Below are 19,246 nucleotides of genomic sequence, written 5' to 3'. Positions count from 1 at the left end.
CTTGTCAGCAAGTTAAAGAAGTATGGGCTGGATGGATGCACTACAATGTGGGTAGAAAGTTGGCTAGATTGTCGGGCTCAACGGGTAGTGATCAATGGATCCATGTTTAGCTGGCAGCCGGTATCTAGCGGAGTGCCCCAAGGGTCGGTCCTGGGGCCGGTTTTGTTCAATATCTTCATTAATGATCTGGAGGATGGTGTGGATTGCACCCTCAGCAAGTTTGCGGATGACACTAAACTGGGAGGAGTGGTAGATACGCTGGAGGGTAGGGATAGGATACAGAGGGACCTAGACAAATTGGAGGATTGGGCCAAAAGAAATCTTATGAAGTTCAACAAGGACAAGTGCAGAGTCCTGCACTTAGGAAGGAAGAATCCCATGCACCGCTACAGACTAGGGACCGAATGGCTAGGCAGCAGTTCTGCAGAGAAGGACCTAGCGGTGACAGTGGACGAGAAGCTGGATATCAGTCAACAGTGTGCCCTTGTTGCCAAGAAGGCCAATGGCATTTTGGGGTGCATAAGTAGGGGCATTGCCAGCAGATCGAGGGACGTGATCGTTCCCCTTTATTCGACATTGGTGAGGCCTCATCTGGAGTACTGTGTCCAGTTTTGGGCTCCACGCTACAAGAAGGATGTGGAGAAATTGGAGAGAGTCCAGCGAAGGTCAACAAAAATGATTAGGGGTCTGGAACACATGATTTATGAGGAGAGGCTGAGGGAACTGGGATTGTTTAGTCTACGGAAAAGAAGAATGACGGGGGATTTGATAGCTGCTGTTAACTACCTGAAAGGTGGATCCAAAGAGGATGGATCCAGACTATTCTCAGTGATAGCAGATGACAGGACAAGGAGTAATGGTCTCAAGTTGCAGTGGGGGAGATTTAGGTTGGATATTAGGAAAAACTTTTTCACTAGGAGGGTGGTGAAACACTGGAATGCGTTACCTAGAGAGGTGGTGGAATCCCTTTCCTTAGAAGTTTTTAAGGTCAGGCTTGACAAAGCCCTGGCTGGGATGATTTAGTTGGGATTGGTCCTGCTCTGGGCAGGGGGTTGGACTAGATGACCTCCAGAGGTCCCTTCCAACTCTGATATTCTATGATTTTAGAAATTCATTTCTTCTGACAGGTTTACTTTTGGTTGTAGCTTCTAAGAAACACTCATTTTCAGTTTAAGGCAGTCCTTGTTTCAAAGGCTGATAATCTTTTAAATTTCTCTGTTGTGAGGATTAACTAGTTAATGTTCATAAATCCTTCAGAAACTTAACATTGTTACATATGAGCTAAGTTTCAGAGTTGTTGTTATTACTAGGGATTATGAGTGAAATGCTTGCCTCACTGAAGTCAATGGGAGCTTTGCCCTTGACTTGACTAAGACTTAGATTTCACCTAGATTGTATTTTAAAAGGGAGTCTCATTTTTGAGGACAGGGAAAGGCATATTTTAGACCTCTCAGCTTGATATCCTCTTAAAATAACAGTTTCCCCCCTCTCTCTCTGTATGAATTTCTATTAGTTCATCTTTTAGACCTTTCCACCAATATCCATCTAGAGTTTTACAATTACACTGCAGAAGTAAAGGACTGGGATACATTTCTTGGAAGGCAAATTGTAATGTGGATATGGATAAGCAGTATCAAAACACTAAATGAAAAACCATCATGTATTGAGACACCCCACCTACCAAGTCTCTGGATATATATATATATATCTTGTTATAAGGATGATATTCACCCCTGTGCAAAGGGCCAGTGCAAGGCAGATATACCACTAGAATCCCTCTTAAGTTCTCAAAACAGGTCATAAGGGTCCATAGGTCTTGTGCTGGTCCTTCTACACAAGGATGAATTTCTTCTGACGTAAATATAAGGAAGCAAGTTTCTTATAATAATTTGCATCCTTGCATGATTTAATGTATTGTAATTAAAATTCCCAACATGTGACCCTAAAATGTTTCTATACACAAGCCAATGAGTATGACCATCCAGGACTGAAATTATTTTACTGACCATGGAAAAATAGTATGTAATTAAAATGACATCTGCAGTACTACCTGATGGGATAAGAAAAAGTGACATCCCAGATCTCATATAAATGGCAAACATATTATTAGATCTAAACCTGGCTGTAAAATTACTATCTACCCAGTGCGATTATCTTCAAACATTGTTTCATTTACTGATATAGCACTAGTGAGAACAGGCTGACTTTGCTCATCACGTTATTTTTTAAGTCTTCCTTTCCTTTCCCATTTATTCTTCCTGCATGTTAGTTGCAGGTGGAAGGAAGACGTGTTCCAGCTGAATCACTTTTTGGGGGCACTTAGTTGTTTTACAGTTTGTTCCAAATGATGTTTTTCAGCAAAAATTAAATAAACAAAATTTTAAAATGGAGATGAAGAGGATAAAGACAATGCAACATCTAAGAATGGGGCGATCTAAAGGTTACTCACTGGACAAATGCAGCACCGTGAGTTCTATAACATGGTTCATGGCTATCATCCTTAATACAGAGATGCAAACCAGAGACTACAGGTAAAAACCTGGCCTCACTGACGTCAATGGCAAAACTCCCATTGAATTCAATGGGGCCAGGATTTCATGACAAGTCTTAATATTCAGTGTTCCAGCTGTAGTCTTTGTAGGTCATATTTCCATATTGACATGAAGGGCAGCTACATTCTTCTCCATTTTCTATACAAATTAGCATGAGGCTTTTTGGTTCCTGGAAAGTTATGAATGTTGCCTGTATCTGGCAAAATTTCGTGGCAATCTATTCACAAGTGCCAACATTTTCAGAAGTGCCTAATGATTTTGGGTATGTCTGTTTTTTGGATGACCACTCTGAGACACTTAAAAGGCATTGAGGCACCAAACTCCAGAGTCACTTTTCAAAGTCTTGGCCAAGTTCTTGAACAATAAGAACACGGTTACCAACATTTGTAAAAGTTACCATAGGACAATTTTTCAAAGTTGGCAAGAGCCTGGATGGCGGTAGAACTACAGCCAGCTGCAGGTTGTGTGTACAAATAAATAAATAAATAACCACTTCCTTCTAGGTTTCAGAGTAGCAGTCGTGTTAGTCTGTATTCGCAAAAAGAAAAGGAGGACTTGTGGCACCTTAGAGACTAACCCATTTATTTGAGCATAAGTTTTGTGAGCTACAGCTCACTTCATTGGATGCATTCAGTTTTTCACTTCCTTCTAGACCTTCCAGAATTTGCAAATATACCCTGTCCTGCTATCCCTATAAGCTCCCAACTCTGCTCCAGCCCTGCCCTGCTCCCCAACCTCCCGCCCTGCTCCACGAATGAGACTCCGAGCCACTAACACAATACAAATAAATAAATAACCACCTTTCACCTTGCTACTAAACCTTCCAGAATTTGCAAATATACCCTGTCCTGCTATCCCTATAAGCTTGCCGCCGTGCATAAATCTTTGAGCCAACCCTCATCATATCTACAGTTAGATCAATACAGAGTCAGAGAGTCACTCAGGCTGTGGTCTGTGCTGGAAGTGGTGACTCTATAGGCAGATCAGCCACACCGCCTGTAAGCAAAAGCACCTATGTGACAGCCTGAGCCAGCAGCCATGTGCCTCATCAGCATGAACCAGACATGGACACTTGATTGTGGTAGGGCACACCTGAGGATAGAGCAGAGTGAAAACAAAGGATGTGGGGTGGGGCGGGAGAGAGAGAGGCATGCAGAGACAGAGATGGACAGGAGGCTGATAGCTAGGGAGAGAAGAGGGAGAAAGAGGAAGAATGGCCAGAGGAGAAAATAAGGAAAAGGAAAATAAGACAAAAGCATACCAAATATAAGAATATAAGACAGAGTGGGAGCGATAGAGTCAAAAGGAACAGAGCACAAACCAAAATAGAAAATAGCAATATCTCTGAACACTGATCCGTGTTTTAAATGCATCTCTGATATACTGCTGAGTAGGCTGAAATCCATTATTTTCTCAAAGGTGGCATTGCAGATGTGGGGTTAGGCTGTCTGAGAGGGATGATTGGGAGGGCCTGTTGTTCTTGCATATGTCATAATCCCAAGAGTGGGGTAATGGGTCTCAGTGTGATTTGTTTTCCTCCTATTCAATTGATGTCAAACCTGGATACTGGATAGGGCACCTCCTATACTTCACCATTAACAGCTGGCTGGCATGCATGCTCTATCAAACCTTACAGCCAAATCAAGCTATACGGGAATAAGAAGTCTGTTTCCTCTAAAATAGAAATTTTGTTTACATTCCTCATTTCTGTCTATAAATCTAGAATTAAGGGGTCAATGTATTTGTGAGCCTAAAATGGAGAGCCCATGTTAAAGAACAGTCCAAAAGGAAGAAAGCCTGAAGGGCTGTTACATCAGGGACTTTAAGTGCATGTCTATGTTCCAAATGTTTTGCAGATTGAGAACTGAGCTGTTCCTTTATTATAATGCCCAGTGTCTACAGATACTCTACAATGCCATAGTATTAGATAATTAGAATAGTCCCTTGTCTAGGTGAAAAAGGAACAGTCTGCAAAGTGATGGGTGATAGCTGATTTGTGTGAAATAATAAATACCTCTTGGGTCTAGAAGCTGGACTGGAAATCTCCTGAGATCAGGCTCCTTATGAGTAATTTTGTACTTCATTGTTTTAAAGAGGGCAGAAATACAAATCTGCTTTTCCTGTAGTATTTTAGTAGTTCTTCTCTTCTCCCCACCACCCCCTCTGCCATACACACATACAAAGAGGGGCAGAAGCATGTAAAAGTTAGACAAAAAACATCACCAATATTATTTTGAACATTAAAATCAGGTTGAGTTTGTATTTTAGACCAAGGGGTGTGTGAGTTCTGATTTTATCCAAATACACTTGCCCATCCTTACATTTATTACAGAGATGCCTTACCTCATTTGCATCTTGGTGATCTCTCAAGGCAATCATACTTTTAATGGCTTTGATAAAAAATCCATTCATCTCATCACGACTCTTGTTTGGCAAAATCCGGGACAGTGGGATCATTATGAATGGAAATGCAACTGTAAAAGATTATTAAAGAGAACATCGAAGTTGGGTGTAGGAACACTTATCTCCCCCACCCCAACTTTATTTGGGCCCCCATTTAGTAGGCTGTTTTAATTTTATACCACTTATTTCTCTGATTTTATCCCTCTATTACAGACTGATATTGCTTAGCCTCCAACCTATTTTGACATGACTAGGAATCTCTTGTTAGTCACATGCCCTCTAAAGTTTGCCCCAATTTGCAGTTTTGTCCCACAGTACAAAAATTCAGTGCAACTTCATAATGCTGGAGCATCATGGTGAAAGAAAGAGATTTCTTTTCTCCCCTTTCCCCCTCCCCCTCCTCGATAATTAAATCTGAGATTTTTAATCCTACAAGCTAGCCTGGCAGGGTATGGAGTGGACCCATGAAACTCTAGATGGATGGTAACCTCTCTCTCATTTCTTGCTTCCTGTCCATGTATAGGAAACTGGTTGCCTACTTTACTCTTTCTACTACACAACCTTTTACAGAAGAGACCAAGGCAGAGGGAACCTGGAAGCAGGATGTCACTAAAATGTAACCAGGGCCCAAGTGTGCACTCCTTCCCCTTAGTGTTTATAATCAGTGACAAGAAATCTGAAGTATTGCACTTCAGTACAACTAAGCTGGCAGGTGAACCCACTAGGCTATCAAACAGCTCCCTGTTTAGCTATCAAAACAGTGCACCATGAGCATCTTCAAGCAGCTTTACCAACACTAACTAATTAACTGTCATAACACTCCTGTGAGATCAGCATGTAAGCCAATAAGCTGTTGTGAATCAAATTGTGTGATGCACTAGTGGCAAGGATAATGCTGAAGACCAGCCTTCTCCATGCAGACACCCCACACGATGCAGAAACTTACTTTCTTTAATGGAGGTCTTGGCTCACTAAGGCCTTATTGATACCTGGCCCACCGAAGTCTATGTAAAAACTTCCATCAAGTTCCTAATTATCTAAGTATAGACAAGGCCTTAGTCACATTCAGCCTCAGCTGGACTAGAATTTATGACATAAGGCTTTATATTCCATTACCAGTCCCATAACGCAGTCCCTATTTTTTCACCTCAAAATAAATACATTCTTTTATTGGCCTCCTATACCAGCATTTATCATCTTCATCCTTTACAGACACCAACCAGACAGCTCCTGTTTAAATGATAATTTTAAGGACTTACGATATCAGGACACACTTATCCCCTCACCTCATCCCCTTTCTGTACGATTTTGTTTAGGGGTGGGCTCTTTACTCCTACCAAGTAAGCACAGGGCATCCAAACTGCTCAAGCATGGGGCTTATTAAGAATCTGTCAGCAGTCTATGGGCCACACTTAATTCACATAACATGGATTACATTGCAGTGACTCAGTTTTACTATGAAAGTGAAACCCACAGAGACTACAGGTCCTAGAAGACTTCCATTCACATCAAGGTGAAGCATTGCCTTATGGGATATGTAGTTAGTCAGGAAATATGTTCATAATGAAGATGGGGGTGGATGTGGGCCACATTGTAGAAATCTACTGGGTATATTTGGTGTGTGGGCTGCAGTGTGAATACCTCTAAAACAAAGCCTTCCTGCCTTCCTCTTCACAAGGTTTTGTGACTCAAGAATAATTTTAAAAAAACATATATATAAATAAATAGACAAAGATGGGCTATACTTACTTATTAGAATTAGGATGGGCCTAAGCACTGAAAATTCAAAGAACTTTTTGCAGTTCTTAACAAAGGTATCATCAGGATTCTTCTGAGAATCCACGTGGGTACCGAAAGCCACACTAGCAACGACATCCAAGGTGAAGCAGCCGTAACTCCTGCATTGAATTTAAGAACATGACCTCATTAGCTGCTTGTTTGCATCTCCATAGAATCATAGAAATGTAAGACTGGAATGGACCTCCGTAGGTCATCTAGTCAAGTCCCCTGCACTGAGGAAGAACTAAGTACTATCTAGACCAGGGATTGGCAACCTTTGGCACGTGCCCCATCAGGGAAAGTCCCTGGCGGGCTGGGCCGGTTTGTTTACCTGCCGTGTCCGTAGGTTCAGCTGATCACAGCTCCCACTGGCGGCGGTTCGCCGTCCCAGGCCAATGGGGGCTGCGGGAAGAGTGGCCAGCACATCCCTCGGCCCGCACTGCTTCCCGCAGCCCCCATTGGCGTGGAGCAGCGAACCACGGCCAGTGGGAGCTGCGATCAGCCAAACCTGAGGATGCAGCAGGTAAACAAACTGGCCCAGCCTGCCAGGGGCTTACCCTGACGGGCCGCATGCCAAAGGCTGCTGATCCTTGATCTAGACCATCTCTCACAGGTGTTTGTCTAATCTGTTCTTAAAAACCTCCAATGACAGAGATTCCACAGCTTCCCTGGGCAATTTGATTCAGTGTTTAACTACCCTTAAAGTTAGAAAGTTTTCCTAATGTCTAACCTAAATCTCCCATACTACAATTTAAGCCCATTTCTTCTTGTCCTATCTCAGTAGATAAGGAGAACAATTTATCATCCTTTTCTTTATAACAATCTTTTTGGTATTTGAACACTGTTATCATGTTCCCCCCTCAGTCTTCTCTTCTCCAGACTAAACAAAATCAATTTTTTAAATCTTTCCTTGCAGGTCAGATTTTCTAAACCTTTAATCATTTTTATTGCTCTCCTCTGGACTTTCTCCAGTTTATCCACATCTTTCCCAGAGTATGGTGAGCAGAACTAGACACAGAGCTCCTGCTGAGGCCTTATCAGTGCTGAGTAGAGTGGAAGAATTCCTTCTTGAGTCTTGGTTACAACCCTCCTGCTACTACAGCCCATAACGATGTTCGCTTTTTTTCCCCAACAGTATTATACTGTTGATTCATATTTAGTTTAAGGTGCACTATGACCCCCAGATCCTTTTCTGCAGTACTCCTTCCTAGGCAGTCATTTCCCATGTTACATTTGTGCAGCTGATTACTCCTTTCTAAGTATTATACTTTCCATTTGTCCTTATTGAATTTTATCCTATTTATTTCAGACCATTTCTCCAGTTTGTCAAGATTATTTTTAATTATAACCTTGTCCTCCATAGCACTTGCAACCCCTCCCAATTTGGTATTGTCTACGGACTTTATAAGTCTACTCTCTGTGCCATTATCCAAATTATTTGTGAAGATATTGACTAGGACCTGACCCAGGGCAGTTCCCTGCAGGACCCCGCTCAATATGACCTTCCATCTTGACTGTGAACCGTAACTATTCTCTGAGTATGGTTTTCCTACCATTTCTGCACCCAGTTTACAGCAGGTTTGTCTGGGCTACATTTCCCTAGTTTGTTTATGAGAAGGTCATGTTAGCATCAAAAGCCTTACTAAAGTCAAGATATATCATATCTACTGTTTCCTTCCTACCCACAAGGCTTGTTACCCCATGTCAAAGAAGAATATTACGTTGATTTGACGTGATTTGTTCTTGATAAATCCATGCCAACTATTACTTATCACCTTATTATAGTCTAGGGGCTTACAAAATTTATTGTTTGAATATTTGCACCATTATCTTTCTGGGTACTGAAGTCAAGTCAGCTGGTCTATAATTCTGTGGGTTGCCCGTATTCCCCTTCGTATAGATAGGTACTATATTTGCCCTTGTCCAGTTTTCTGGGATCTCTCCCGTCCTCCAGGAGTTCTCAAAGATAATCATTAATGGCTCAGAGATCCCTTCAGACAGTTCCTTAAGTATTCTAGGATTTACTTCATCAAGCCCTGCCAACCTGAAGACATCTAACTTGTCTAAGTAATTCTTAACTTGTTCTCTCAATATCTGCTTCACAAATATTACATTATACCTTTTTCCCTTTGTTTTTTAGATTTGGATCAATTTTCATTAGCTTTGAGTTTCACCTCCAGCAAAGTTTTTCCTTATTCTTCTAACAACAAACAACAAAGGCTAACTGCTATTAATAATAGCAGCCTCCAGCCTCCTCTAAAGTTCATGTGAGAAATTTTAATATTGTTTATATAACCCTTTTGGCCAGGAACTGTACTTCTAAATTATAAAAAGAAAAAAAAGTCTCTTTATAAATGGTTATAAATCAAATGCAATATGTCAGGGGTTCGCAAACAACTATCAAATTATCCACGGTCACAGCCCCCATGTCATCTTATGAAAGACTAGTTTGATTCTGGATATCAGATTCTCTGGTGCTTTGACCATGAAAAAGCTGCCTCTTTAGCTCAAAAAGAGATCCCTATCTGTGAGAATGTTTCTTATAACCCTGCCAATAATTTCTATCCATATATTGTACAGCAGCATTTCTCAAACTGTGGTCAATGGACCACTGGTGGTTTGCACATCAAGAGGGACTGAAGGGAGCCACAAAGGAACACAAGGACATTGCTGAGAAACTAAATTATTTCTTTGCATCAGTCTTCACTGCAGAGAATATTCCGAAGATACCTACCCTGGACCTGCTCTTCCCTGCTAATAAAGATGAGGTAATATCAGAGATTAAGGTGTCAGAAGAAGAGGTACTGGAACAAAATGATAATTTAAAAAGCAACAGATGGTATACCTCCAAGGATTCTGAAGTTCATCTAAAAAATGACAGTGCAGAATTAAAGGGGGTTCAGAGGAGAGGGATGAGAATAATTATGGGCATGGAAAAACTATCATATGAAGAGAGTCTGCAGAGACTGGGATAATTTACCTTAGAGAGGAGATAAGAGAGGATATGATACAAGTATACAAAATAACTATATACTTGTATATGAAATAGTCTAGAGAAGGCAGATTGGGAGCTTCTCTTCTCCCTCTCTCATAAGAACAATGGGACATTCAATTTAATTAAAAGCTGGCAAATTCAAAACTGATAAAAGGAAATATTTTTTCACTTAATTAGACTGTGGAACTCATTGCTACAGGAAGTTATTGAGGCCAATAATTTTGCAAGATGCAAAAAGGAATTGGACATTAATATGGATAACAAGAATAACCAGAGTTATAATAGTTAATGCCAACAAAAATTTTGAAAGGGATATTCAACCTCATACTTCAGGGTTTATGCCAATCTCTGACTATTTAGCGATGAGGATGAGAACTAAAATTTGAGACAAATTATCCTACAACTGCCTATCTTGGGGTTTGTTGCCAGCTTTTGGTGCTGGCACTGTTGGAGACAGGATACTGGACTAGATGGGTCTGATCCAGTATTGCAGTTCCTGCGTTCACATGTTTCTAGTGGACTACAGGGAGTTGACTGGACACAGGCTGATGTATCTCTCCTTTTTGTTTCCAGCTGTTATACTTCATTAAAAGATAGCTACAAATACCTTAGATACTTTCCTAAAATTACTTTTCCAAATAAGCAATTGCTGCCACAGGGATGTTAGGGTATGTCTACACTGCAAAGAAAAACCCCTGGCTCTGCGTCTCGGAGACCAGGTCAATTGACTTGGGCTTCTGAGGTTCGGTTGCAGGGCTAAAAATAGCAGTGTATTTGTTCCTGCTTGGGTTGGAGACCGGGCTCCAAGACCATCAGCCCTCACCAGGTTTCAGAACCAGGGCGCCAGCCCAAGCGGGAACATCTCTGCTGCTATTATTAGCCCTGCAGCTGGAGACCTGTGAGCCCAAGCCTGATTGACCCTGGTTCTGAGACTCAGCACAGTGGTGTTTGATTTGCAGCATAGACATACCTTTAGAGTGAGAATGACTGCAAAGGAGAGGTGTCTCATCAGACACACCCAGCATTAAGCTGTGATCCACCCTTGGAAAAAGACCGAGAACTCCTTTTGTAAAGTAAGTGTGTATTTAGGGGAAGCGTGACTATTCAAGGATTTTGAAAAGGTGATTCTCATTTGTAGTGTGGTGAATGTACCTTTGGATATCAAAAGCCTTGCCAGAATCTGCATACACCTTCAAGTTACTCAGCAGGACATCACATGCTTGGTTTATTAGTGGAGTCATCTGAAAAGGAACACACATGGCATAATAAAAAAACCAATAATTTCCTCTATATTAGTTACATACAGTAGATGGTACAGTGCTCACAAGATCTTCTGTATCAGTGGATGAGTAATTTTTTCTGAGGCAGAAGGAAGCTTGGAGGAAGGGGCAGACAGACACCTCTTGTTTCTCAGGGCTAGTCTACACACTAGAAGTGCTACCGCTGCACCAATGCCGCGCGTCTAGTGAAGATGTTCTATGTCGACAAGAGAGAGCTCTCCCATGAGTATAATAAAACCACCTCCACAAGAGGCGGTAGATATGTCAGTGGGAGAAACTCTCCCGCCAACATCGCTGTCCACACCAGTGCTAAGATCGGTGTGTCATAAAAATAAAGGGAAGGGCAACCACCTTTCTGTATACAGTGCTATAAAATCCCTCCTGGCCAGAGGCAAAACCCTTTCACCTGTAAAGGGTTAAGAAGCGAAGATAACCTCACTGGCACCTGACCAAAATGACCAATGAGGAGACAAGATACTTTCAAAGCTGGAGGGGGGGAAACAAAGGGTCTGTCTGTCTGTGCGATGCTTTTGCCGGGAACAGATCAGGAATGCAGTCTCAGAAACTCTGTTCAGTTAGTAAGTAATCTAGCTAGAAATGCATTATATTTCCTTTTGTTTAATGGCTGGTAAAATACGCTGTGCTGAATGGAATGTATATTCCTGTTTTTGTGTCTTTTTGTAACTTAAGGTTTTGCCTAGATGGATTCTCTATGTTTTGACTCTGATTACCCTGTAAAGTATTTACCATCCTGATTTTACAGAGGTGATTATTTTACCTTTTCTTTAATTAAAATTCTTCTTTTAAGAACCTGATTGATTTTTCATTGTTCTTAAGAGCCAAGGGTTTGGGTCTGTATTCACCTGTACAAATTGATGAGGATTTTTTATCAAGCCTTCCCCAGGAAAGGGGTTGTAGGGCTTGGGGCGATATTTTGGGGGAAGACGTCTCCAAGTGGGCTCTTTCCCTGTTCTTTGTTTAACATGCTTGGTGGCGGCAGCATACGGTTCAAGGACAAGGCAAAGTTTGTACCTTGGGGAAGTTTTTAACCTAAGCTGGTAAGAATAAGCTTAGGGGGTCTTTCATGCAGGTCCCCACATCTGTACCCTAGAGCTCAGGGTGGGGAAGGAACCTTGACACAGTGTAACTGACGTCACTCTGGGGGTGGCTTATTCACACCCTGGAGTGACCTAAGTTATACTGTCATAAGTGGTAGTGCGTACAAGCTCTCCGTTCTGACCACAAACAGTGTGCCAGCTCCACCAACTGGCTGCTGGAACAGCAGTTGCCACTGCCTGGATATACACATAGTTAATGCCCATCAAATACTCTGCTAAGAGTCCTTCGCAGGTGCCGACACATGATGGTCAAGAGAGGATCTAACCATGACAGGGGTGTGGTTAACAGAGGAGTAATCCATCTTTGTTGACTCCTACAAGTCAGGGCAAAAGCAGAGCAATGATCAAAACCCCATTTGGTATTGGTCTATGTACCGCCACACATAAAAAGGGCATCAGTGGGCAGTCATGCCTCTTGGTCAGAGCAGGAGTCAGGCCTAGTGGTCAAAGCAGGCACTGGGAAGTGTCTCCAATCCAAGGGTCAAGGCTGCAGACAGGAATCACTAGCCACAACAGGAGTCAGAGCTGGAGTCAAGAACCAGGGTCAGGGTAAGGAAGTCAGAACTAGGAGCAAACTGAGGTAGCAAGGACTGAGTAGGAGCGCGGCTGAGAAACAAGGCAGGAACAGGACTAGGAGCAGTGCTGGAGCAGGACAGGGTAAAAAAGCGAGGAGCAGCAGGCACATGGAGGATTGCAGCTACAGGAGTGAATGCACTGAGCAGCCAGAGAGCTGCCACTGCTGCTCGGCTGAGAGTCATCCAGCTGCCCTTCCTGACTGATCGGGTGGTGCAGTCAATCAGGTAGCCTGCTGCAGACCAGCTGCACTTGTTGGGCTGCCAGGAGACTAACTCTGCTGAGAGCCCTGATCCCTGATAATTAGACACCAAACACAATTATGTTCCACGAGTGAGTTGACTACTTTGGGTTAGCGCACAGCCTGTGATCTGAGTGTATCCCGTGGCAGCACTGTCTGCTATGTCCTTTTCTTCACAGGGACTGTGAATTGTACTTCTCTATAATCCATGATTTGATACCTCGTATCCCCAGTGACTATTATACACACCCATTGGAAGACAAGCTGCCTACATTGGCAGCCACATACACCCGCAAGCTTCATACCCTCCTTGCCTTCTTATCCAGGTATTCTGCACGGATGTGAACCAGCATGATAAGAGCAAACAGGCTTGTGCTACTCCTGTGACACTCTTACCAAAAAATGACTTACTGCATCCTCTTGCTACATCAACAGAGCAATGTAGGCTGCCCATCCAAGTCCATGGTTGCTTGGCACCTCTGCCTTCGTGAAATTGGCATAACACTTTGTACACAGGCACAGAGCCATCTGAACACATGGTCTGTAGTACAAACTGCCAAGAGATCTGTGGATGAGCAACCAGTATGTTTACTGAAGGCAACATTCCGAGTTAGGAATATTGTTAGTCACATGAGCTTCCATGCTTATAGTCAAAGGAACAGGACATTACTATTTCAGCTCAAAATTGGATTGTTTTGGGCCTCATACTAGAAATCTCAGAATGTGAATTCTGATGAAGCCAGATTGATATTCTGCAAAAGTAGCTGAGAGAGTAGGGGAGTTATAATGCAATCTCCTTTCCGCTTTGGCTTCCCCCTGAAAGTCCCCTGCAAAGAGGTTCTTCTCAAATGGTTCGATGAAATTAACAGAAATCTGTTAAACGGGTTGAAATGGTGTGAAATGTTGTTTTGTAACTGCTGGGTTAAACCCTTCCACGTAACAGAATCATTTAAGGAGAACAAAACAAAAATCAGTATTTTAAACAGGTATGATTATTAAACATATGGTGATCATTATATATTTTCTTTTTATTGCCTTATTTTCTCCCTCATTCTTCATCACCAGACATGCAGCCACGCAGCCAGTTGTTATAGCTTTCCAACAGCTGATGGGGTGGGGTGAGGGGTAGAGCGGGTTACTCTTGTGGTGGACAGGGCAGCTCACTCTATTGCTCAGAATTTCTATACTCTGCCAGCCCTTGAAATCTCTGAATATTGTTGCACTTTATTTCTACCCCTATGATTTTTTTGTTGGCAAATCTACCCAGGGAAATGGAAGTGAACAAGGATTTGATTTGTTGTGAAGGTGTGCAGGCATTGTTAAAGGGTAAGGACACTGACAAGACAATTATTTGCATAAGAAGACTGTGCAGGATATATATTTAAGCTTTTTTTCTTGCGGGGGGAGGGGCATAAATAACTTAATGATAAATAAATAAAAAGACCACAGGCTGACACATTTATTGATTCATGAGCAATTTAAGCCCTTTGTTTAATCATTGAGAAAAATAAAATAGTGGTGGTGGGGGAAAAGAAATGACAGAAAACTTTAAAAAATACAGTACAGCTCTGGAGACCACTACCTTACTATACATTGTCATTTGCCAATCAGAATACAAGAGCTCCACAATTTTCTGTTAAGTAAATAAACTCCAGCTGCTGTACATTCCGATTGGCTGGTAGTAACATAATGGAGTAAAATTGAAACAATATGTTCCTTGTAAATATTTGATCTGCCAGTATTTCAGTGTCCAGATTTATTTTTATCTGCCAAAGAAGAGTGCTTGGGGTTGGGTTTTTCTTGTTGCCAGGGGCTTCCTTGCGTAATCTTGCCAATATATGGCTTGGCACAGAACAATTAGTTTCTGGCACTATGTATACACTGTACACAGGGGTGTTTACTTTGCTCAGTGGCATCATAGTCACACTCCTCTGATTAACCACATTTCTGAGTATTTAATTTTATCTGCCTTAATATTAGCCCCCACAATATGCCATAGAAAGACATGTTCCCTGACACACAGAACTTACACTCAAAAGAGTCATGAGAGATGAACAACATATGAGCAAAATGTTCAAGGTAATATTGTTTCCGTATCAGATTATTTTTTTAAACAGTGTTTGATTTTCCCCAACCCCCCTTTACCAACCATCTCTCCCCTCTCTCTTTCCCAACCTGCTCCGCTGGTGCTGCCCCACTGTTCTCTCCTTTCAAACTGCTCATTCTACGGCATAGAGTCAGGCTCAGAATGAGAATCTGGCGGGTGGAACAAAACCAATCACCCAGTCTAATGGTGCCCATTTTAATGGGAGTGTCTGGAGATCATATGCTGGTGTTCTCTAGGGGCACAGCGAAGGGTTTGCATGGTATGCTTCCCTTTTGCAATCATTGGCAGCTCCTGCTGCTTACTCTTGCTCGCTACCACAGAGGTTGGTTGATGGAGGCTGGCGGTTCCTTCCTCAAGAGGATAGGCAAACACAGTCTTAAACAGGGTTAGGGAGTACTAAACTCCTGTCTTGATGCATGGGGATGATCTACAGGACTCACTGAACATCCTTTCCACCCTAAGCGATTATTATTTTCTAACTATATCATGACATATTAACAATTTTCCATAATAACTATCTCACCGTTCAGCAAAACTGGTTAACCAATTATCCGGTGCTATAGCATGAAAACCTTGCCTTTATATATTAAAAATAGTAATTAAAATATCAATAAGATTGTGTACAATCATCAGTAATAATCATTTAGATTTTCATACTGTATTGCACAAGAGCAGGGATCACTATCATATGGCACTGTGACAGTATGATATGGGCTGGAGAAAAGTAATTTGTGGATTATAAAACCAGAAATGACCACTGCAATTATCTAGTCCGACTTCCTGCAAAACAGGTCATAGGACTTCCCTGAATAAATTCCTGTTTGAACTAGACCATATCTAGATCCTGGGTAACCTTAATTTAGCCCCCTTCTGCTTATGCATTATGATACAGTCTTTAATTGTATGATCATATGCTGTTTTTTTCACAGGAGATTTTAGGTGCAAAGCCCTAGAAAGTCTCTACTGAGCACATGCAAACTGTGGTTTTTTTCAAAGGCTTGTAACTCAGCCAAATTTGAGTGGATTTTCACAGGGACAGAAAAAGGCACATCTCTGAAACAAAGGCCACCCCTTTTTAAATGTCAAGCCCTGCTTCAAAGCATGGAGGCACCATAGAATCTCAAAAAATGTTGCCAGAATTTTTAACATGGGAAAAACCACCTTCAAGAACACAGACATCTGTGCTGAAGTTTTCTTAAAAAGAAATAAATAACTGAACTGAGGCAAACACCAAGCATATAAAATTTCATCCTGAATGGTTAAAATTTGGGAAAGTTATAAGCAACTGAAATCAGGGCCTTTAAATGGGAAGTTTGGGGCATCCTTAATAATAAATGGTGCTACCAGCTCGCCTGTAAGTAATGGCCATTTGCTAGATGGCACAATGTGCCCAATACATACACACACAAATACTACACCAAAAATACTGTGTTGAAAGAATGTTACTAAGGTTGCAAAGCCAAGCATTCAAAAGTAGGAAATGCCAGAATTAAGGCCTGTGCAACTTTAATTCTACCTCACTGTGCATATGAATTATGACACAGTGTTTAATTAAATTATCACATACCATTTGTTCTACAGATTTCCTGCCTCATTCAATGCACAGGGTGAACCGTGCGCAGTCAATCAGACAGCTGTTAATATTTCTTTTTATCCTCATTATTCATGTGCTGATATAGCAAAGCACATAAGCAGGTGTTTAAGTACTTCGTTGGATTGGGGCCACAATGCGTGACCCCATGCCTTAATCTCTCTCTCTCTCTCTCTCATACAAACACACTTTATATATTCAATGGAGGGGGAAGTGCAGGACTAAACCCAGCGATTATGCCCTGCTGACACTTTTTTGTTGGCCTGACATCCAGTTTGTCTAACTTGCTAGGCAGGGTCCCTGCCCTGGTACTGGTGGTCTCACGGAACAGGAGAACATTTGGCACCACCTAGGGACTAAGGGCTTAATCCAAAATCCACTGAAGTAAATGGGACACTTTCTATTAACTTTGAAGGGCATTGGATCAGACCCACAGTGAGAAGCCCTGTGTGAGGAGGGGGAGAAGAGAACTACAAGCTCATGAAGAACTGGTGCTGGAACATAAGCAGCAGGTAGATAAGGCAGCTGTTGCACCAGTAATAGAGAACCCACTCTGGGGACTCCATCTCCCAATCCTGGTGGCAAGTAGACAGGATAGGAAGAACCCCCGCCAGTCCAGATGACTGAAAAAACAGGAGTTTATCAGAGGCAAGGGAAAAAAGAAGGAAGAGAAATTGTGGGTGACAGCATATAAGAGTCAAGAAAGATCATTTGTGGGGTGGGGGCTCTTGCCAGTGTTCATTACCTCCATACTCAAGCACTAGGGAAGACAAAAAGAAACTGCATCTCTTCATTTGCAGTTAACTGATCAGATCCCAGTGAAGGGTCTAACATTGGGGGCACAAGGGACATTGAGGGTCCCACCCCACAAATGATCTTCTTTGACTCATATATGCAGTCACCCAAAATTTCTCTCCTTTCTTTTAACCTGCCTTTATCGCAATTCTCTGGGTCATTCACACAACAGTGAATGACCCAGAGAATTGTACAACATCACCACAAGTTCTGCTTTGCAACCCTCTTCAGGTAGAAAAATGGCATTAACACAAGCTCCATTTCACAGATTGTTTAGGACAATGCTACACTGCGTTGCACACTTGCACTTTTTGTTTGAACGGGTGGCAGTGGCCTAGAGGATTGCAGGTATACTGATAGGATACGGCAAGAGCACTGCAGCACAATCAGAATAAATAAAAATCAATAGAATTCTGCTGGTGTGGGCAGTAACAGAGAGAAGAATTATTTATCAAGTCTGACAAGGGGTTCAGAACAGCAGGATCATCAGAAGTGCATTCTTTACTTTTATCAAGAAATGCTAAATAGGGCACCAACATCATTACAGCTTGGACAAACATCCTAACATCTTTTCTTGCTTTATTATATCATACCTGGAGGGAACTTTAAAAGAATCTTGGTGTAGCTATGATACTTCTAACACATCTTTTATCCAAGGACCTCAAAGCATGTGACTGACATCATTAATGAAGTAAGTCTTACAACAACCTCGTGAAGCAGGTATTATCATCCCCATTTTACAGAACAGGAGACTGAGGCACAGAGCGCTCAAGTGCCTCTCTCAAGGTCATGCAGGAAGTCACTGGCAGAGCTGGGAAGAGAACCCAGATCTCTTGACTCCCAGTCTTGTGCTGTCTCTCCTAGTCTGATTATTTATTGCTCCTATTGTAATAGCGCCCAGAGGTCTCAATGACAGGCTACATTGGCTATCCACTGGACAATCATAAAGGAAGATATGTGCCTCGCCCCAAAGCATTTATAATCTAAGGCCTATCCTGCAATCAGATTTGCTAGTGACTCCAATGGAGCTCCACATGAGTGCAGAGGTCCATGCAACAAATCTGATTGCAGGATCGAGGCCTGAGAATCAATGTTCTTATACTGCACTCATCATTAAGATTCCTGAATGCTTCACACTAACAAGCATTAAAACCTCCTCCAATGAGATTGAGCTGTTTTACTAGTTTTACTAGCCTTTTTGTGTTCATTAGAAAAAGAAAAAGAAAAGGGAGAAAAGACAGCCTATGGAACTCCATCAAAACAATGTTTGAATAGCATTCAACTTTTAATGCAAACAAGTTAGGAGATTCAGGGTGAATGAGTTGTGGAAGCCACATAGAAAATTTTGAAACACATTAGAAAAACAATTCTCCTAATATAGGCAGCACTGGTATGGTCACCTAACAATTAACAATGCTCAGCTTTGTTGAAATTTTCCATATTTGGTGTCTGCCTCTGGTTGACTTTTTTCAGAATACCACAGAGTCAGGTGAAAATCCTCAGGTTTGTTTAATGAATTTCTCAATCACACCACTCCCCAGCTTTGTGGAAAAACAAGGTGAGGTGAGGGCCTTGTAGGTCTGTCAGCCCAGGTCTCCCATCCAGACACAGAAAAACTGCCCCTATCATAACGTACTAGCTTTCTGTATGTGATGCTGCCCCCTAGTGACTAGCCCACCGGGTGAATAAGGAGCCTACTGTTACTACCAGCTCTGAAGATGTAGCTCAAGTAGTAGAGGCCAGTGTTTTTAAAACTGAAGGACTAGGGTTCCTAGACCCAGTTCTCCAGGTGTGTATGTAATTTATCTGGCA

At 42.0% G+C, this 19,246-nt stretch overlaps 1 protein-coding gene across 5 annotated transcripts in view; it reads right to left on the bottom strand.

Moving 5' to 3' along the window:
• Positions 1-19,246, bottom strand: part of TBXAS1 (thromboxane A synthase 1) — a 316,405-nt gene that overhangs the window by 115,435 nt on the left and 181,724 nt on the right. For all 5 annotated transcript variants that reach the window (XM_073323035.1, XM_073323050.1, XM_073323042.1 and 2 more), the window contains 3 exons: positions 10,882-10,970; positions 6,705-6,853; positions 4,896-5,026 (listed from right to left, as the gene is read on the bottom strand). In XM_073323035.1, coding sequence (XP_073179136.1) covers positions 4,896-5,026; positions 6,705-6,853; positions 10,882-10,970 — 369 coding nt within the window. The remainder of the gene's footprint in view (positions 1-4,895; positions 5,027-6,704; positions 6,854-10,881; positions 10,971-19,246) is intronic.

The sequence above is a fragment of the Lepidochelys kempii genome, chromosome 1 (assembly GCF_965140265.1).
Source record: "Lepidochelys kempii isolate rLepKem1 chromosome 1, rLepKem1.hap2, whole genome shotgun sequence".
Classification (NCBI taxonomy): Eukaryota; Metazoa; Chordata; order Testudines; family Cheloniidae; genus Lepidochelys; species Lepidochelys kempii.
The sequence above is the reverse complement of the archived record's forward strand: the minus strand, read 5'-3'. Positions and strand labels throughout refer to the sequence as shown.